At 42.1% G+C, this 14,660-nt stretch overlaps 1 protein-coding gene across 1 annotated transcript in view; it reads left to right on the forward strand.

Annotated features, from left to right (window-relative positions):
- The first annotated feature begins 237 nt into the window (after positions 1–237).
- LOC135907470 (probable RNA-binding protein 18) overlaps positions 238–14,660 on the forward strand; it is a 51,387-nt gene continuing 36,964 nt past the window's right edge. The window contains exons 1-2 of the mRNA XM_065439167.1: positions 238–399; positions 564–655. Coding sequence (XP_065295239.1) covers positions 397–399; positions 564–655 — 95 coding nt within the window. The 5' untranslated portion in view covers positions 238–396. The remainder of the gene's footprint in view (positions 400–563; positions 656–14,660) is intronic.

Raw genomic sequence — 14,660 nt, forward strand, 5'->3', positions numbered from 1 at the left:
TTCCTTCTTATAACTCGTGTTCTAAGGCATCGCGATCTCGCTTCGAAAAGTAATGAGCAGTAATGAGCTTCCCTTCGAGTTCATAAATTGCTGCTTTTCTGATTTCGTTTTTTCTTCTTAAGTAGTTCCTCATGGCAGGTTTCCTATCCATTGCCGCCACCCATGAGATTATTTCAATCTCTCTGACTTTCCGCTTGACGTTCTTTGTTGCACTCTAGCACTATGCCGTCAGCGCTTCCTCTGGTTCCGTTTCCGTCTTTGAGCCAGCTTTTGTTGAGCGTAGTTTAGCCATGGTTTAGCGTTTAGCGTGAACGCGGCGGAAAGCAGAAGGGGTTTGCGCTTTTTCCGCTGTGATGTTGCATGACGTTTGTACAAAAACTTAAAGCTTGAGTAGAAATGGTAAGGAGAATGTGAATTTTCTTGGCATTTCCTTAGGTCATCTCTTCCGATAGCTGTGTCGTTCGCGTTCCGGTGTTCCTGCTCTTGCATGTCTGCGGTTCGTTCACCTGTTCCGTGTAGTGTCTGTGTCTAATAATCACGTTTCGATTTTCGCTTGTGCAAAGGACGCCAGGATACCACTGCCTGTGGAACCATTACCCCATGAGACAGACGACAAACGAATATGGGTCGGAAACCTTGACAGCCGTCTGACCGAGTGAGTTTGGTAGCGTCAAGCTTTCTTAAATGATCTTCGGAACATCTTGCCTCTGTGCTTGGCATTTATAAAGCTAGCTTAGTGTCTGTCGTTGCTGCATTTACTGGCACTGCATATTTACCCTCCGTTTGCGTTGGCCAGTGGCAACGGCATCTCACTGTCTACATAGGAACTAAATTTACTGGTTAAACGTTGTTTCATTACTGTTTTGTTAAGCGCTGCGCTAAATCAATGCGCGTACCAGACTCCTCTGTTGAAACTAATGTTATTATGCTGACTATGGCTTTAAGGCATCATTTGGTGTTATGAAATTTATTTACGAATACTGTCAGCCCTGTACAGTTTCTAAAGGGAATAACAATGCGTGTATATATTACAAACGACAACAAAACCAAGGATTGTATCAACAGGAAATGGTATGCCGTATCTGGTTGGCTAACAAATGCATGTGCCACCAAAGTAGACAGTAAAGCAAAGAAAGCAATGAAAGTAGAACCAGAAAGGAACAAATGACTGCAGTAAAAAAAGCGAAGCACCATCAACCAAAATGACAGCTTCATCGAGAAACCCGTTGTACTTTTATTTCTTATCTAGTTGTTACATACAAGAAGGCCAATAATGCAGTATATAAGTGCGTCAACTTATAGGATGATACGGCCACATTAGAAAGGGAATTCCACTCATTGATTATTCATTGTGAAAAAAAATCAACTTAAACCAACCGACGCAGTGAGCAAAAACAAAGATGAATATTTAATGTCGGTGTCTAAAGGCTTCATTGCAATGAACCTCAAAAGAATTGGGCCTGTTGACATGGACATGATTATAAATTATAGAACAGAGGTATTTTTGATTTCGTATTCAGTTTTAGATTGATTGTAAGGAATTAAGATTAGCACTTATACAAAGCAGAGAGGAGGTATCTGAGCAGTGGTAGCTGTTAAGCATGAACCTGATGGCAAGGCGCTAGATTTTTTCAGTTTTCAAGATATTGCTTGCTGTGTATGGATCCCAGACTATCTTCACATACCCAATGATTGGTCTAAGTAGCGTTCTGTAGGCTAAGCTCTGTATTTCTTTGTTTGCAAGATATGAGCTATGCCTGAGGCGCCCACAACGCTTTGTTAGCCATCATCATAGCCTATTTTATGTCCACTGCAGGACGGAGGCCTCTCCCTGCAATCTCCATTTACTCCAGTCCTGCGCCAACTCATTCCAACTTCTGCCTGTGAATTTCCTAATTTCATCACCCCACCTAGTTTTCTGTGATCTTCAACTGCACTCTTGGCGCCCATTCTGTAACACTAATAGTCTACCGGTTGTCTAACCTACGCATTACATGGCCTGCCCAGCACCATTCTTTTTTAATCTCAATTAGAATATCGGCTGTCCCCATTTGCTCTCTGATACACAGCATTCTCCTCCCATCTCTTAACGTTACGCCCAACGCTCTTGGTTCCATCACTCTTTGCAAGGTCCTTAACATGTTCACGAGCTTCTTTGTCAGTCTCTAAGTTTCTGCCCCATATGTTAGCACCTGCAGAATGCATTGATTGTACACGTTTTTTTTCAGTGATAGTGGTAAGCTTCCAGTCAGGATCTGACAATGTCTGCCATATGCACTCCAACCCATTTTTATTCTTCTGTAAATTTCCTTCTCATGATCAGGGTCCCCTGTGAGTAATTGACCTAGGTAAACACTCCTTCACAGACTCTAGAGGCTGACTGGCAATCCTGAACTCTTGTTCCATTGCCAGGCTGTTAAGCATTATCTTAAATCTTCAATCCCACTCTTAGACTCTCTCACTGTTAAGGTACTCAATCATTTGTTGTAACTCATCCCCACTGTTGCTGAACCGGACAATGTCATCTGCAAACTGAAGGTTGCCGAGATATTCGCCGTTGGTCCTCACTCTTTAGCCTTCCCAGTTTAATAGCTTGAATACTTCTTCCAAGTACGCAGTGAATAGCATTGGACAAATTGTGTCCCCTTGCCTGACCCCTTTTTTTATAGGTATCTTTCTACTTGTGGAGAATCAAGGTAGCTGTGGAATCATTGTAAATATTTTCCAAGATATTCACGTAAACGTCCTGTACCCCTTCATTACGTAATGTCTCTGTGAGTGCTGGTATCTCTACTGAATTAAATGCCTTTTCATAATCAATGAAAGCCATATAGAGAAGTTGATTGTGCTCTACAGATTTCTGGATTACCTGATTGATGACTTGGATGTGATCCATTGTAGAATACCTCTTCCTGAAGCCAGCCTGTTCTCTTGGTTGACTGAAGTGTTGCACTTATTCTATAGGAAATTATCTTGGTGAATATTTTATACAATACTGGAAGTAAACTAATGGGCCTATAAATTTTCAATTCTTTGACGTCTCCCTTTTTGTGGATTAGTATAATGTTGGCATTCTTCCAGTTCTCTGGAACCCTGGAAGCTGTGAGATATTTCATATGAAGGCCGCAAGCTTTTCAAGCATTATATCACCTCTATCTGATTAAATCAACTGTTATTCCATCTTCTGCCACTTTTCCCCGGTTCATGTCTTGCAAGGCCCCTCTAACTTTATCGCTAGTTATATATGGAACCTCTTTAACCTGTTCATTACTACTTCGAATGGAGGTATCATGGCTGCTCTAGGTACTGTACAGGGCAGTATAGAATTCTTTCACTGCTTTTGCATCTTAAATTGCTGATGATATTACCTTGCTTATCTTTCATTGCGTACATCTTGGCCTGTTAGCCTTAGCACGTACATAATCTATATGGTCATTCCTTTGCAGATCAGGGTTAAATGGCATACCTAAGAACTTGTATTAAGGTTGTCTTTAATTCATAATTATCAGTGCTGTTAGTCTAGGAGTGTTTTCTTTCTAGCAACAATTGTTACTGTTTTAACTAGGTTTAGCTCCAATTTGGATTCATCATCACATTCTTGTTCTTCTGCAAGTTACAGTCGTAACACTTCTTGGTTTGTTGTGGGTTTCTGTTTTACTCTGTAAGGTATAATCATCTGCAAAAAGCCTGGTTGGTGCATTGCCTTAAAAGAGGGTGCCCGCGATCTGTACCCTCTTTTATGTTGTTCAGGAAATCACAAATAAATCTAACAAATAGAATGCGGCATGTACACTGAGGTATCCCAGATGAATACAAATGAAAGTCTAGATTTTGTTTCCTCCATCTCTACGTACTGTTTACAAACATGCAAATAAGAAAAGTCATTGCACAAGAGAAGCATTCTTAACCATAATTTTTATTTTTAATAATTTTTCTCGAGAGAATTCATTGAATGCTTTTGCAAAATCTATGAAACTTATGTAGATGGCTGCGAGAGTTAATAATTTCCAAAAAGTACAGAACTAATTAAATAAGCTGAGAGGTAGTGTATAGGGCTTTCTGAAGACCATGTTGATAGTGTTACATCTCAACACCACAAAGGCGTTAATTAGACAGTTGCCACAAGGCAGCCCCCCTCCCCATCCATCAGTGCCTATCCAGAAGTCAATGCAGCGTGGACACCAACTGTTGACGGGTCCACAAAAGGCCACTACCCCCACCACTACCCACAGCCTGAGCTAATGATGAGGGAGCCAACATCAAATGCTACCGAATAATGATGACGACCTTGGATTCGCAGGTTGCTATCCTGCTGTATATTCCATACCATAGGGTTTCGGAGGCAGTGTTACTGCGGAGTGTTGCAAGAGCATGGGCGTGGTATCACAATGGATTCGATGATTGGGATTTGCTGCTAAACAGTCTTCAGATTCGCTAGTTGACTCACCTAGGGAAGACGACGGTATTAAAAGCAGAGACTTCTTGGGCACTAAGGACAGAGGGTCCTGGTGTGAACTTGAACGTTTAACTTGCTCCTGCATGGATTTGGCTTTCCTAGCTGGAGCCATGTAACCAAGCCAATTAACCCTTTTTCCTTCATTCCTACTACCTGACATATTTGTCGATGGGCTTGGTGTATTGTTTGCCCTAACGCCACCCAAGCTGCAACAGCAGCTAACAAATTATGTATGGTAATATTATTATAAGTCAAGGCATGTTCAGCAGAATGTGTTCGATCAGCTTTGTGTGGGTGCTTGCAAGTGAGATTGGTCTTTTTTTTTTTTTTGCCACTTTTAAGGACAAGTTTTTGCGTGTTTGCATGCCCTGGGAAAAGAACCATTGCTAAGGGAGGAGCAGAAAGTAAAAGCCAAGTATTTTGAGTCCCATTTGGTGTACCAGTACAGAAATTTATTATACTATTCAGTCCTGGGCTTTTCTTTATCTTTACATTTAATAAACGATTAAACACTCCTTGCTCCTTGCTCAGATATTTTAACATCTGTTATAGGTAGCCTGTCAATCTTGTGTTCGGTGTATCTGGAGTGTAAACCGATGTAGTTATTGAAACTTTCAGTGGAAGGTTGCATTTTGGATTGGGGTTGACATACCTCCAAAATTTGTCAGGTGCCTCACTTAGGAACCTAGGGACTGCGATGTTAAAAAAAAAGACTTTTGTTTGGAGTCTTCCACAAGCTGCTTGCGATTTTTGCTAAGTGATCACAAGCACTCTGGGAATATTCGTGCACATATTACACTTTCATTGTAGCTTTCTTCTGCCTGTATTATTTCTCTGGTAGCCTGAGGATCTTTGCCAGAAAACCCTTCATTTGAACCTGGAAAATAAACTTATACTTACTTATATGGGGTGATCATTGTGAAGTTTACTATAATTAAAAAAAATCACCTGTGACAGGTAGCATAATTCTCGCCCTTGAGCTGGATTATTTCAGGAGATGGAGGTTAGTAGCACGAGAAATCGAAACATGTATTCATATAAGTAACGAAAATTCACTGATGAGCTTTCTAATTAATTACTTTACGGCACGTATTACAATTTATGAATAGTAGCCGGTGAGTTTGCAAGACTTATCCACTTGAAAGGAATCTCCAGGATGACACCTGTTTGGAGGTGTTCCCCAAAATGTGGGACGAAATAAACACATGAGCATTTCAGTTACTTTTGCGCATCAATGCATAAAATATTGTTTTGTTATAAAAGTAAGTGGAACAGCAATGCATTTTTACGACAAGTTTGGTGGCATATATCTCCAAAATGGTGTCAATGTAGAAATTCATTTCTAGTGGATATATCGCCTTCCAAACTCGCCGGCTACAATTTGTAAATTTCACTATGTGCTGTAAAGTAATTAAGAAGTTAATTGGCAATTTTTAAAAATGAGTTGACTGCGTGTTTAGATTTCTCTTGCATGTAATGTCCGCCTCTCTAAATAATCCAGCTCAAGGACTAGAATTACATTATCTGCAACAAGTGATTTCTAAAAATTCCGGAAAACTTAAAAATGATTACACCCGTATAAGTTAAATACACTGATTCACTAAGTTAAAGAAATACTCCCAGAAGTCATCTGTAGTGTGATTTGATTGATAAAGCGCAGTGAACCACCCAACAGAGCCCTCTAGAGTTTCTGGAGCACCTACATTGTCAGCAGCAGTGAAGTTAAGACCAAGGCTCTTGAAGGAAGGGCAAAAGCTGCTTGGGGACTTGTTTAAGGACAATACTACTTTCTTGTGGTCTGACACACCTCGCTAGGTTCACATGTGTTAGCAAAAGATGCCAAATTCAGAGTCGAGGATAGCTGAAGTACTTGCGTACATTCTTGTGAAATTGTTATTTGGGTTCAACTGTAGCAGAAAATAAGCCCCATTAACTGTTCACAACTAGAGATTTCTGTGGTTCCACATGCAAAATTATTACTTTCAATCTGTAAAAGTAAAATTCTGTAGCAGTAAGATATCATAATGCAAATTATTGTCCATAAAGCATTGAAGACTTGAAAGTACTTGAACTGGGACATGTGGAGACCTATACATGCCACCGATGTAAACTGTGTGGTTGTGCAGCATAGTCTTAATCCACAGTGCTTCAATGTCACCCTCAACATAAATGTATGGGAAAATTTGGGTTTTCACGAAACCTTAATGGAACCCCACTGCCACTTGCATTACAATCCTTTCTAACTAATACATAGGAAGGGGTGTAGCTTCTGTGTAGAGAGTATCCTTATGATGTCAGGTGTCGGTGATCACTATAACATCCGGCTCATGTTTCAAAACTGTTGCTTCTATTCTGCGACTTTATTCACGATGCTTCTCACATTGTTCTTTATTATTTTGAAGTTCAGAAGGTTGCAGCATTGGGCAGTATCACTCTGCACTGGTGCGTAACACTTATCATGCTCTTGGGCTTCCTCATTCCAGGTGTAAAGAACATTATTCGCTTTTAACCCTTTCAATTGCCAATAATTCTGTCCATATAAAATATAGTTTTATAACATTTTTTGTGCCTTCAGAATCATGAAAAGCATACAGCTGCAGACCAAATTAGGAATGTCCAATTCTTCAGAAAGCTTTGTCAAGCTTACAGAATGTGGACTCCATGCAATAATTTTTTACAGGAACGTCAAAGATGCAAACCTCAACTGTTTCATGTCTAGAATACTTGGACAGCACCTATCCAGACACTTGAAATATATGCCTGATGTACAACATTGTGAAAACAATAACCCCGAGGGCACATATCCAGCTATCTACTTTCCAACTCATTTTACTAAAGCACTTTATACATATTCAGACTTGCAGCACAAGTCTAGTCAGAAATATTTCAAGATCTTTACAACTCTTTTTTAAATATCATAATATTAATATGTGCTTTTGATTTTGACGCACTGTCTTCCCTTGCACATTTGTGCGCATAGCACTTGAAGTGGTTAATTTTTCGTAAACCAATTCAACTTTAGCTCCCTTCAACCTTTCCTCAGATTTAAAAAGCCATTAGCGTTACTGGATTGTGACAAATATTTCCTTAAAGTTCTTGCTTATGCTTTTTTGAGATCCTTTAGGCTTAGAACAGTTGCTTAGGATTTTACTTTCGTCTGTCTGAAGTCGGCAACCCTATGATAGGGCGTTCTCTACCATGAATCTTTTTACCGAGCCAGTGAATTTGCCCACTGCTGATAACTTTATGATTCAGTATACCATCAAAGGTGTTGGCATTAGCTTTTTTCATCAAAATTTCTTCAGTGTCAGTTCCTCCTCCTTTAATCCCTCCCCATGAACGATTTTCTAAGGCGTCTGTCTGCGAAAGACGCTAATAGTGAATTCCACTGGTCAATCTAGAGCACGGTTCCAAATCCGTGAAAGAGCAACAAAATTAGATGCGGGGCGACCCAATCCAGATCGACCAGCGAAAAATAGACATGCTCTTGCAGGGAGTGCAGCATCCGCCCATCATATCAAACCCCCGCTGGGGCATCTGTGTCAGCAGGCGTTTGGTGTGTTGCGACACCACGTACCCGAGCACACGAGGGTTGGCCCTTCCCGCGTGTAGCTGTGCGTGGCTTAGCCATGTCTCGGGAAAGGGGGATCGGGGGGGTTGAGCCGATGCTGGGTGATTGGACTGTTAAGGCCCCCCGGCGGAGGCAACACACCCTTTTGGCCTCCGCTTCACATAGACGGCACCTCCAGAATGACCCACCTGGGGGAAATCGGCAGTCGCCTTTTCCTGTCTCTCTCTCCCCAAATCTTCCTCTTTATCTTTCACTTTTGACCTTTCCTGTCTTCTTTTCTCATCCATATACTTCCTTTCTCCACGGCGGCAAGGGCCAACCTTGTGTGGCTATCCTACCTTGGGTACACCATATTTGGTTATAGTGACGGCGTATGGCTGGCGTCATGCAGGCTTGTACACAAGCTCTGCCGCGTCCCCTCGTCGGGCTCCGTGGTGGGCGGTCAGCGCTATTGCCAAACATACACATTTTCCATGGCAGTGCAAGCCTCTGTTGTTTACGATCGGCATCTGAAAAGATGCCGCACCGAAGTACCATTCCAATTCTCCTTTTGGAGCAATATTCCATCTTTCCCCAAGTACTATGTAATCCACAGCGAAAGCAACATGCCAGTTAGAAAGCTCTCTCCATTCCTTGTAGCCAAATGCCTGAAAGATAAAATCTGACCGACATACAAAGCCTCCAAAATGTCTAGCGGGGACCTCCTCCTAGAACTGAATGATAAAGATCAAGCAGAGAAGCTCTCTGAACTTACCAGTATTGGCAATGCGACAGTCACAGTTTCAGCCCACAGAACACTTAATACAAGCAGGGGAGTAATATCTGAAGAAGACTTTATAGGCTTGAGCGATGCGGAACTGTTGGAAGTTTTCCAGGAACAAAATGTTACTGAAGTACAAAGAATAGCAATCCGCATAAATGACCAAGAGATCCCTACTAAGCATGTTATACTCACCTTCGGAACAAGTGTAATGCCTACTTCGCTCGATGCAGGGTATGTTAAAGTCAATGTGAGACCATATATCCCAAATCCTAGACGATGTTTCAAGTGCCAAAGGTTTGGACATGCTTCACATGCATGCCGAGGCCAAGCAACCTGTGCTAAATGCAGCTCCAATGATCACCAATCTGACAACTGCACCTCTTCGCCACATTGTGTTAACTGCAAAGGAGATCATCCAGCTTACTCGCGGTCTTGCCCTTGTTGGAAAAAAGAAAAAGAAGTAATTGCACTAACTGTTAAGGAAAAAATCTCGTTCTGTGAAGCCAGAAAGCGGCTATCGTACCTTCTGCAAAGAAGTTATGCCGATGTGACGCAGATGGAGGCAGCGTCACAGAGGCCTCCCGAGTCTTCCGAGCTCACGCGCACTGGTCCTGCAGTGACCCCTCCCGCCCCCATGATGGAAGCAGCCGACGCTGCTCCATCCTCTTCAAAGGCCCTGCAGACACCAGTCCCGTAGGGCCCAAAGATCAAGTGAACTCTAAGGCCTGAGACACGTGTCTCCGCGCCAAGCTCTCGGTCCTCCAGCACCTCAGAGAGAGCGATGGAGGTGGACACAAAAACCTCGGTGTCATTGACACTGAAGGACAAGCGCTCTCGAGCGCAGTAAGAGGGACAAAATCTCAATAACCACTCAAAATAAGAAAGCGATAACTTAAAGGTTACCGCTCATTTGTATTAGCCTTTTTAAATCCATGTCACCTAACATCTCACCTCTTATTCTTTCCGTAGTGCCATTTCTTACCTTTCACTTTCAAAATGGCTTTTATTATCCATTCGAATTGTAGAGGTCTCATACACAATCTTGGTGACATCGAAGACATCAACAGCTTTTCACCAGTTGCAGTATGTCTCCAGGAAACAAATCTCGGTCCAAAAAATAGTCAAATTCTCAAAGGTTTCACCATTGTCCGAAGCGACCGTGAATGTTCCAGCCATTTGTCAGGTGGAGTGGCTATAGTCGTGCAGGGCGACACTCCTGCCCGAAATGTCCAATTGAATACATCTTCAGAGGCCGTAGCTGGCACCATTGTATCCTACAAAACCATCACCATTTGCTCACTGTATATTCCACCTCACACACATTTTACTATTGAAGACTTAGAATATCTAACAGATCAGTTACCGGAGCCATTTGTTTTAGTAGGAGATTTTAATGCTCATTGTACTCTTTGGGGCCGTGTCAAAACTGACCAAAGAGGGCAGGCAACTCGTTGAAGATTTTATTCTGTCAAATGACATCGGTCTTTTAAACTCAGGTGCGCCAACTTATTTCTCACCGACTTCCCACGCTTTTAGTTGTTTAGATTTAGCTCTTTGTTCGCCCTCTCTTTTTACTGATCTTAAATGGGAAGCTCTCGACACGTCATATGGTAGCGATCACTTACCTCCACTCATCAAACTCCTATCATCACCACAAACCTTAGTACCTAGACCACGCCAATGGAAATTATAGCTAGCTGACTGGCCGGTTTTTACGGAGAACACGAAACTGGAAAATGTCTTTTTGCCAGAGCTTAGTATTGATGAACTTAATCAAAAAATCACTGAAGTTATAATCTCAGCGGCAGAAAAGACGATACCCCAGTCATCCAGTATTGTGCGCAAAAAGCTAAATCCCTGGTGGACAAACGAATGTACTGAAGCCAAAAAAGAACAAAATAAGGCCTGGGGAATCCTATGGAGGTACCCCACTTATAACAATCTTCTAAATTTCAAACAGGCCAAAGCCAAAGCACGATTTATTCGAAGAAATACGGAGAAATTATCATGGCAAAAATACATATCTTCAATCAATAGTACAGTCACATCAAAACTAATGTGGGACCAGGTGAGGAAATTTAGAGGAGAGTACTCATCATACACAATACCACTACTTACATGTCCAGGCACACAAACACTACAGGGCCAGGCCAACTTATTAGGTGAACACTTTTATAACATATCCAACTTGGCAAACTGTTCAAATACATTCTTAAAATATAAAGAGTCAGCAGAGAAAAAGAGACTGCCCACCACTGGGGCTTGAGCTGAAATGTATAATAATCCCCTCACAATACATGAATTAAACAGAGTTCTTTCTGCTGGTAAAAAAACGGCAACAGGTCTTGACCGTGTCCACTACACAATGCTGGCACACCTGTCTGAAGCATCGGTTGAGGCACTTCTTAAATTCTTCAAGGTATGAGAGTCTGGGGTAATGCCTACAGATTGGAAAAAAGCGGTAGTAGTGCCTTTTCTAAAACCTGGTAAACCCGCAACATTCCCTAGCAGCTATAGACCCATTGCACTAACAGGTTGTCTAGCCAAATCCTATGAGAGCATTATAAACATAAGTCTCACATTCATCCTTGAAACAAGAAGCCTAATAGACAAGCACCAGTGCGGGTACAAAAAGGGCTGCTCCACCACTGACCATCTCATGCATGAAATACGTGATGCGTTTCTTCACAAGCAATACTGCCTCGCGGTTTTCTTTGATTTAGAAAAGGCGTATGATACCACATGGCGATATGGAATTTTGAGAGACCTGGCTGACATGGGAATTCGAGGAAGAACGATAAATTGTCTATGCGATTTCATGTCAAACCGAACATTTCGAGTACGTCCTGGCACAATACTCTCGCGCACATTCACACAAGAAAATGGCGTTCCACAAGGTTGCATTCTGAGCACAACGCTCTTCATAGTCAAAATGAGTTCTGTAAATAAGATCATCCCATCATCTGTTACGCACTCAATATATGTTGACAATTTGCAAGTGGCTTGCCGCACCTCAAACTTAGCCACCTGCGAACGACAACTAGAAATATCGATAAATAATCTTACACAATGGGCTGACAAAAATGGTTTCCAGTTCTCAACACACAAAACTGTTACAGTTCTCTTTTCCCGGAAGCGATGGTTACACTGCACTCCAGCTCTCACATTGCATGGTACAGCGCTGCCAGTCAAAGAACACTACAAATTTCTAGGCGTAACTTTTGACACAATACTGAACTCCCTGGTCCACATTAACGCAACTAAAATTAAAGCAAATAAAGCACTAAATATCCTCAAGGTTTTATCGCATAAGCACTGGGGATTCGACCGAACATGTCTACTACGTATATACCAAATCCTTGTACGTAGCATCCTCGACTACGGCAGTGTAGGTTATGGTGCAGCTAGGCAGTCTTATACCCCTGACACACGGGCAAAACTAAAGTCCTTTCCAGTAAACCCCTTTTGCTACTCTGAAGGACCCTTTGCAGAAAGGAGTTGCGCCGATGACACATGGCACCACACTGAACTTCTTCAGGTAGTTCCTCAGATGAGCGCTGCAAGAAAAATAGCGCTGGCTGTTAAAGCCACAAGAGAGAAAACATTCTTAAAAAGCTGCGTATTTAATTACACTTAGCTACTGTAGAACCTAAAAATACATTTTTTTCATTGTTGATGGCTAATAATGCTTATAGTCGTTTATTTTATTCGTGTTTTTTCGTTGTGAGCAGCCATTTAACGTGGTCCAGCAACTATGTGCAGCCGGTGTTTTGCTGCGCGTGCTGTTTATTCTGGTGATGCCCGCGTTTCTGTCGTCCTTTTTCACGTCTTTGTCGTCCCTTCCTTTGTGCACGCAGGCGTAACGCGTTCTATTCAATATGTTATTCCAACAACTGTGGTTTCTTCTGGGTATTTCCTGCGGGCGCCGATTGCGCAGTCTCCATCTCGCGATGTGAACACACCACATGCGCGCAGCAAACGACGACGACACTGTCGGAATTCAACATGGCGGCACTAGCGACGTTATGCGAGCGTTTGAGAGTATAGCTAGAGGAAATCTTCACTATTCGACAAATTGTATGACCGCTGACAATTAAAACATTTTCGCAAGGTAAAAAAAATACCTATGGGCACCGTAGTTGTGTGGCAGGTTTCCTTCTATTGATGAGTTGTGCACGCTGTGTGCGAGAGTAACTCCTTTTCCGCTCGAAAAGTAGTTGCACGATCTCCTTTCCCGAAAAGGAACTTTGCCATAAAGGAGATACTCCTTTGTCGTGTGTCATTGCACTTCAACGCCTTTCCGGTAGATGTCCCCTTATCTAAAGGACTTTAGTGTGCCCGTGTGTCAGGGGTATTACACTAAGCGACTTGATCCAGTACATAATCTTGGCCTACGACTTGCGAGTGGTGCCTACAAAACATCGCCTGTACAAAGTTTATACGTTGACTGCAATGAGCCTTCATTACAGCACCGCAGAGCACAACTTACACTTTGCTATGTATTAAGAATTCGGTCATCACCACAACATATATGCTACAACATCGTAACACAGTGCAAATCACGAGTACACTACACAAATAAACCAAACATGATTCGGCCACACATCTTATGACACGAACAATACTGTCAGACTTATGATGTCCCTCCTGAAGCCCTGCAGGTTGCCGAAAGCCCACCAAGATTGCCCCCGTGGTGCAATTTTACACAGCTATGTGACTGGGTGTTAACACATGTAAAGAAAAAAGACATTCGACAAGAACACATAATACAAGAGTTTCGAGCTAAAGAAAAATATAAAAATTACACAGAATTTTACACTGACAGCTCTAAAACACAAGAATACGTAGGTGTCGGAATTGTACCGAAAAATTGGGAAAATAGCATTTGGATAAACAATTTTTCTTCAGTGTTTACCGCTGAAGTTTATGCAATATGGATGGCAGTTAAGAAAATTACTACCAACAAGCAGAAGAATGCTATTATTTATACTGACTTGTTAGGTGCCCTAAGAGCCCTAAACTTAATCTTCGCATCTGAACCCCTGCTTGGCGATATCTTAAACATAGTATTTAACAAGAAATACAGAGGAACCATACGATTCTGCTGGGTCCGAAGCCATGCTGGGATAGCAGGGAATGAAGCTGCAGATAGAAGCGCATCCATGGCAGCACACAAAAGCATAACACACATAACACTTCCATACAAAGACAGTATCCGAGCGGTTCGTAAGGCCCTAGCATCAAAATGGCAACAAGAATGGAACTCGTGAGTAAATAACAAGTTACATATGACTAAACCCCTGCTTCGCGAGTGGAAATCATGCATTCACCAAGAACAGCTCTATGAGGTAATGTTATGTCGACTTCGAATTGGACACACGCATCTAACACACAATTTATTTCGAAATGAAAACCCACCAACATGCGAGAAATGTCATGAATCACTTACAGTAACCCACATCATTATATCATGTCCACACACTGAAACACAGAGGCGGAAACATTTAAAAAATTTTTATCACTTACATATACCTTTGCATCCTGCCTTAATATTGGGCGATGATCCACTAGTGCCATTCCCAAACTTGTTCGAGTTTTTAGATGAAACCGGTTATGTACATCGACTTTAAGGTAATGCAGCTATTGCTGCCTTAACATTAGCTCTTATACTGTCCTGTGTCTGGCGCAGCATGGCCTTAGTCGCTTTTACGCCATTAAACCCGAATTAACTACTCATATCAAATAGTGCTTCAAAAAAGAGCTGAAAGCAGCCGAGCCACTTGGCCGATCCGGAAGTGACAGCAACGCATCATCAGAGTACCAGTTAGATCTTTCTCTGCCCAGAAGATCAACGAGGAGTGCTCTATTGT

Source organism: Dermacentor albipictus, chromosome 1 (assembly GCF_038994185.2).
Source record: "Dermacentor albipictus isolate Rhodes 1998 colony chromosome 1, USDA_Dalb.pri_finalv2, whole genome shotgun sequence".
Taxonomy (NCBI): domain Eukaryota; kingdom Metazoa; phylum Arthropoda; class Arachnida; order Ixodida; family Ixodidae; genus Dermacentor; species Dermacentor albipictus.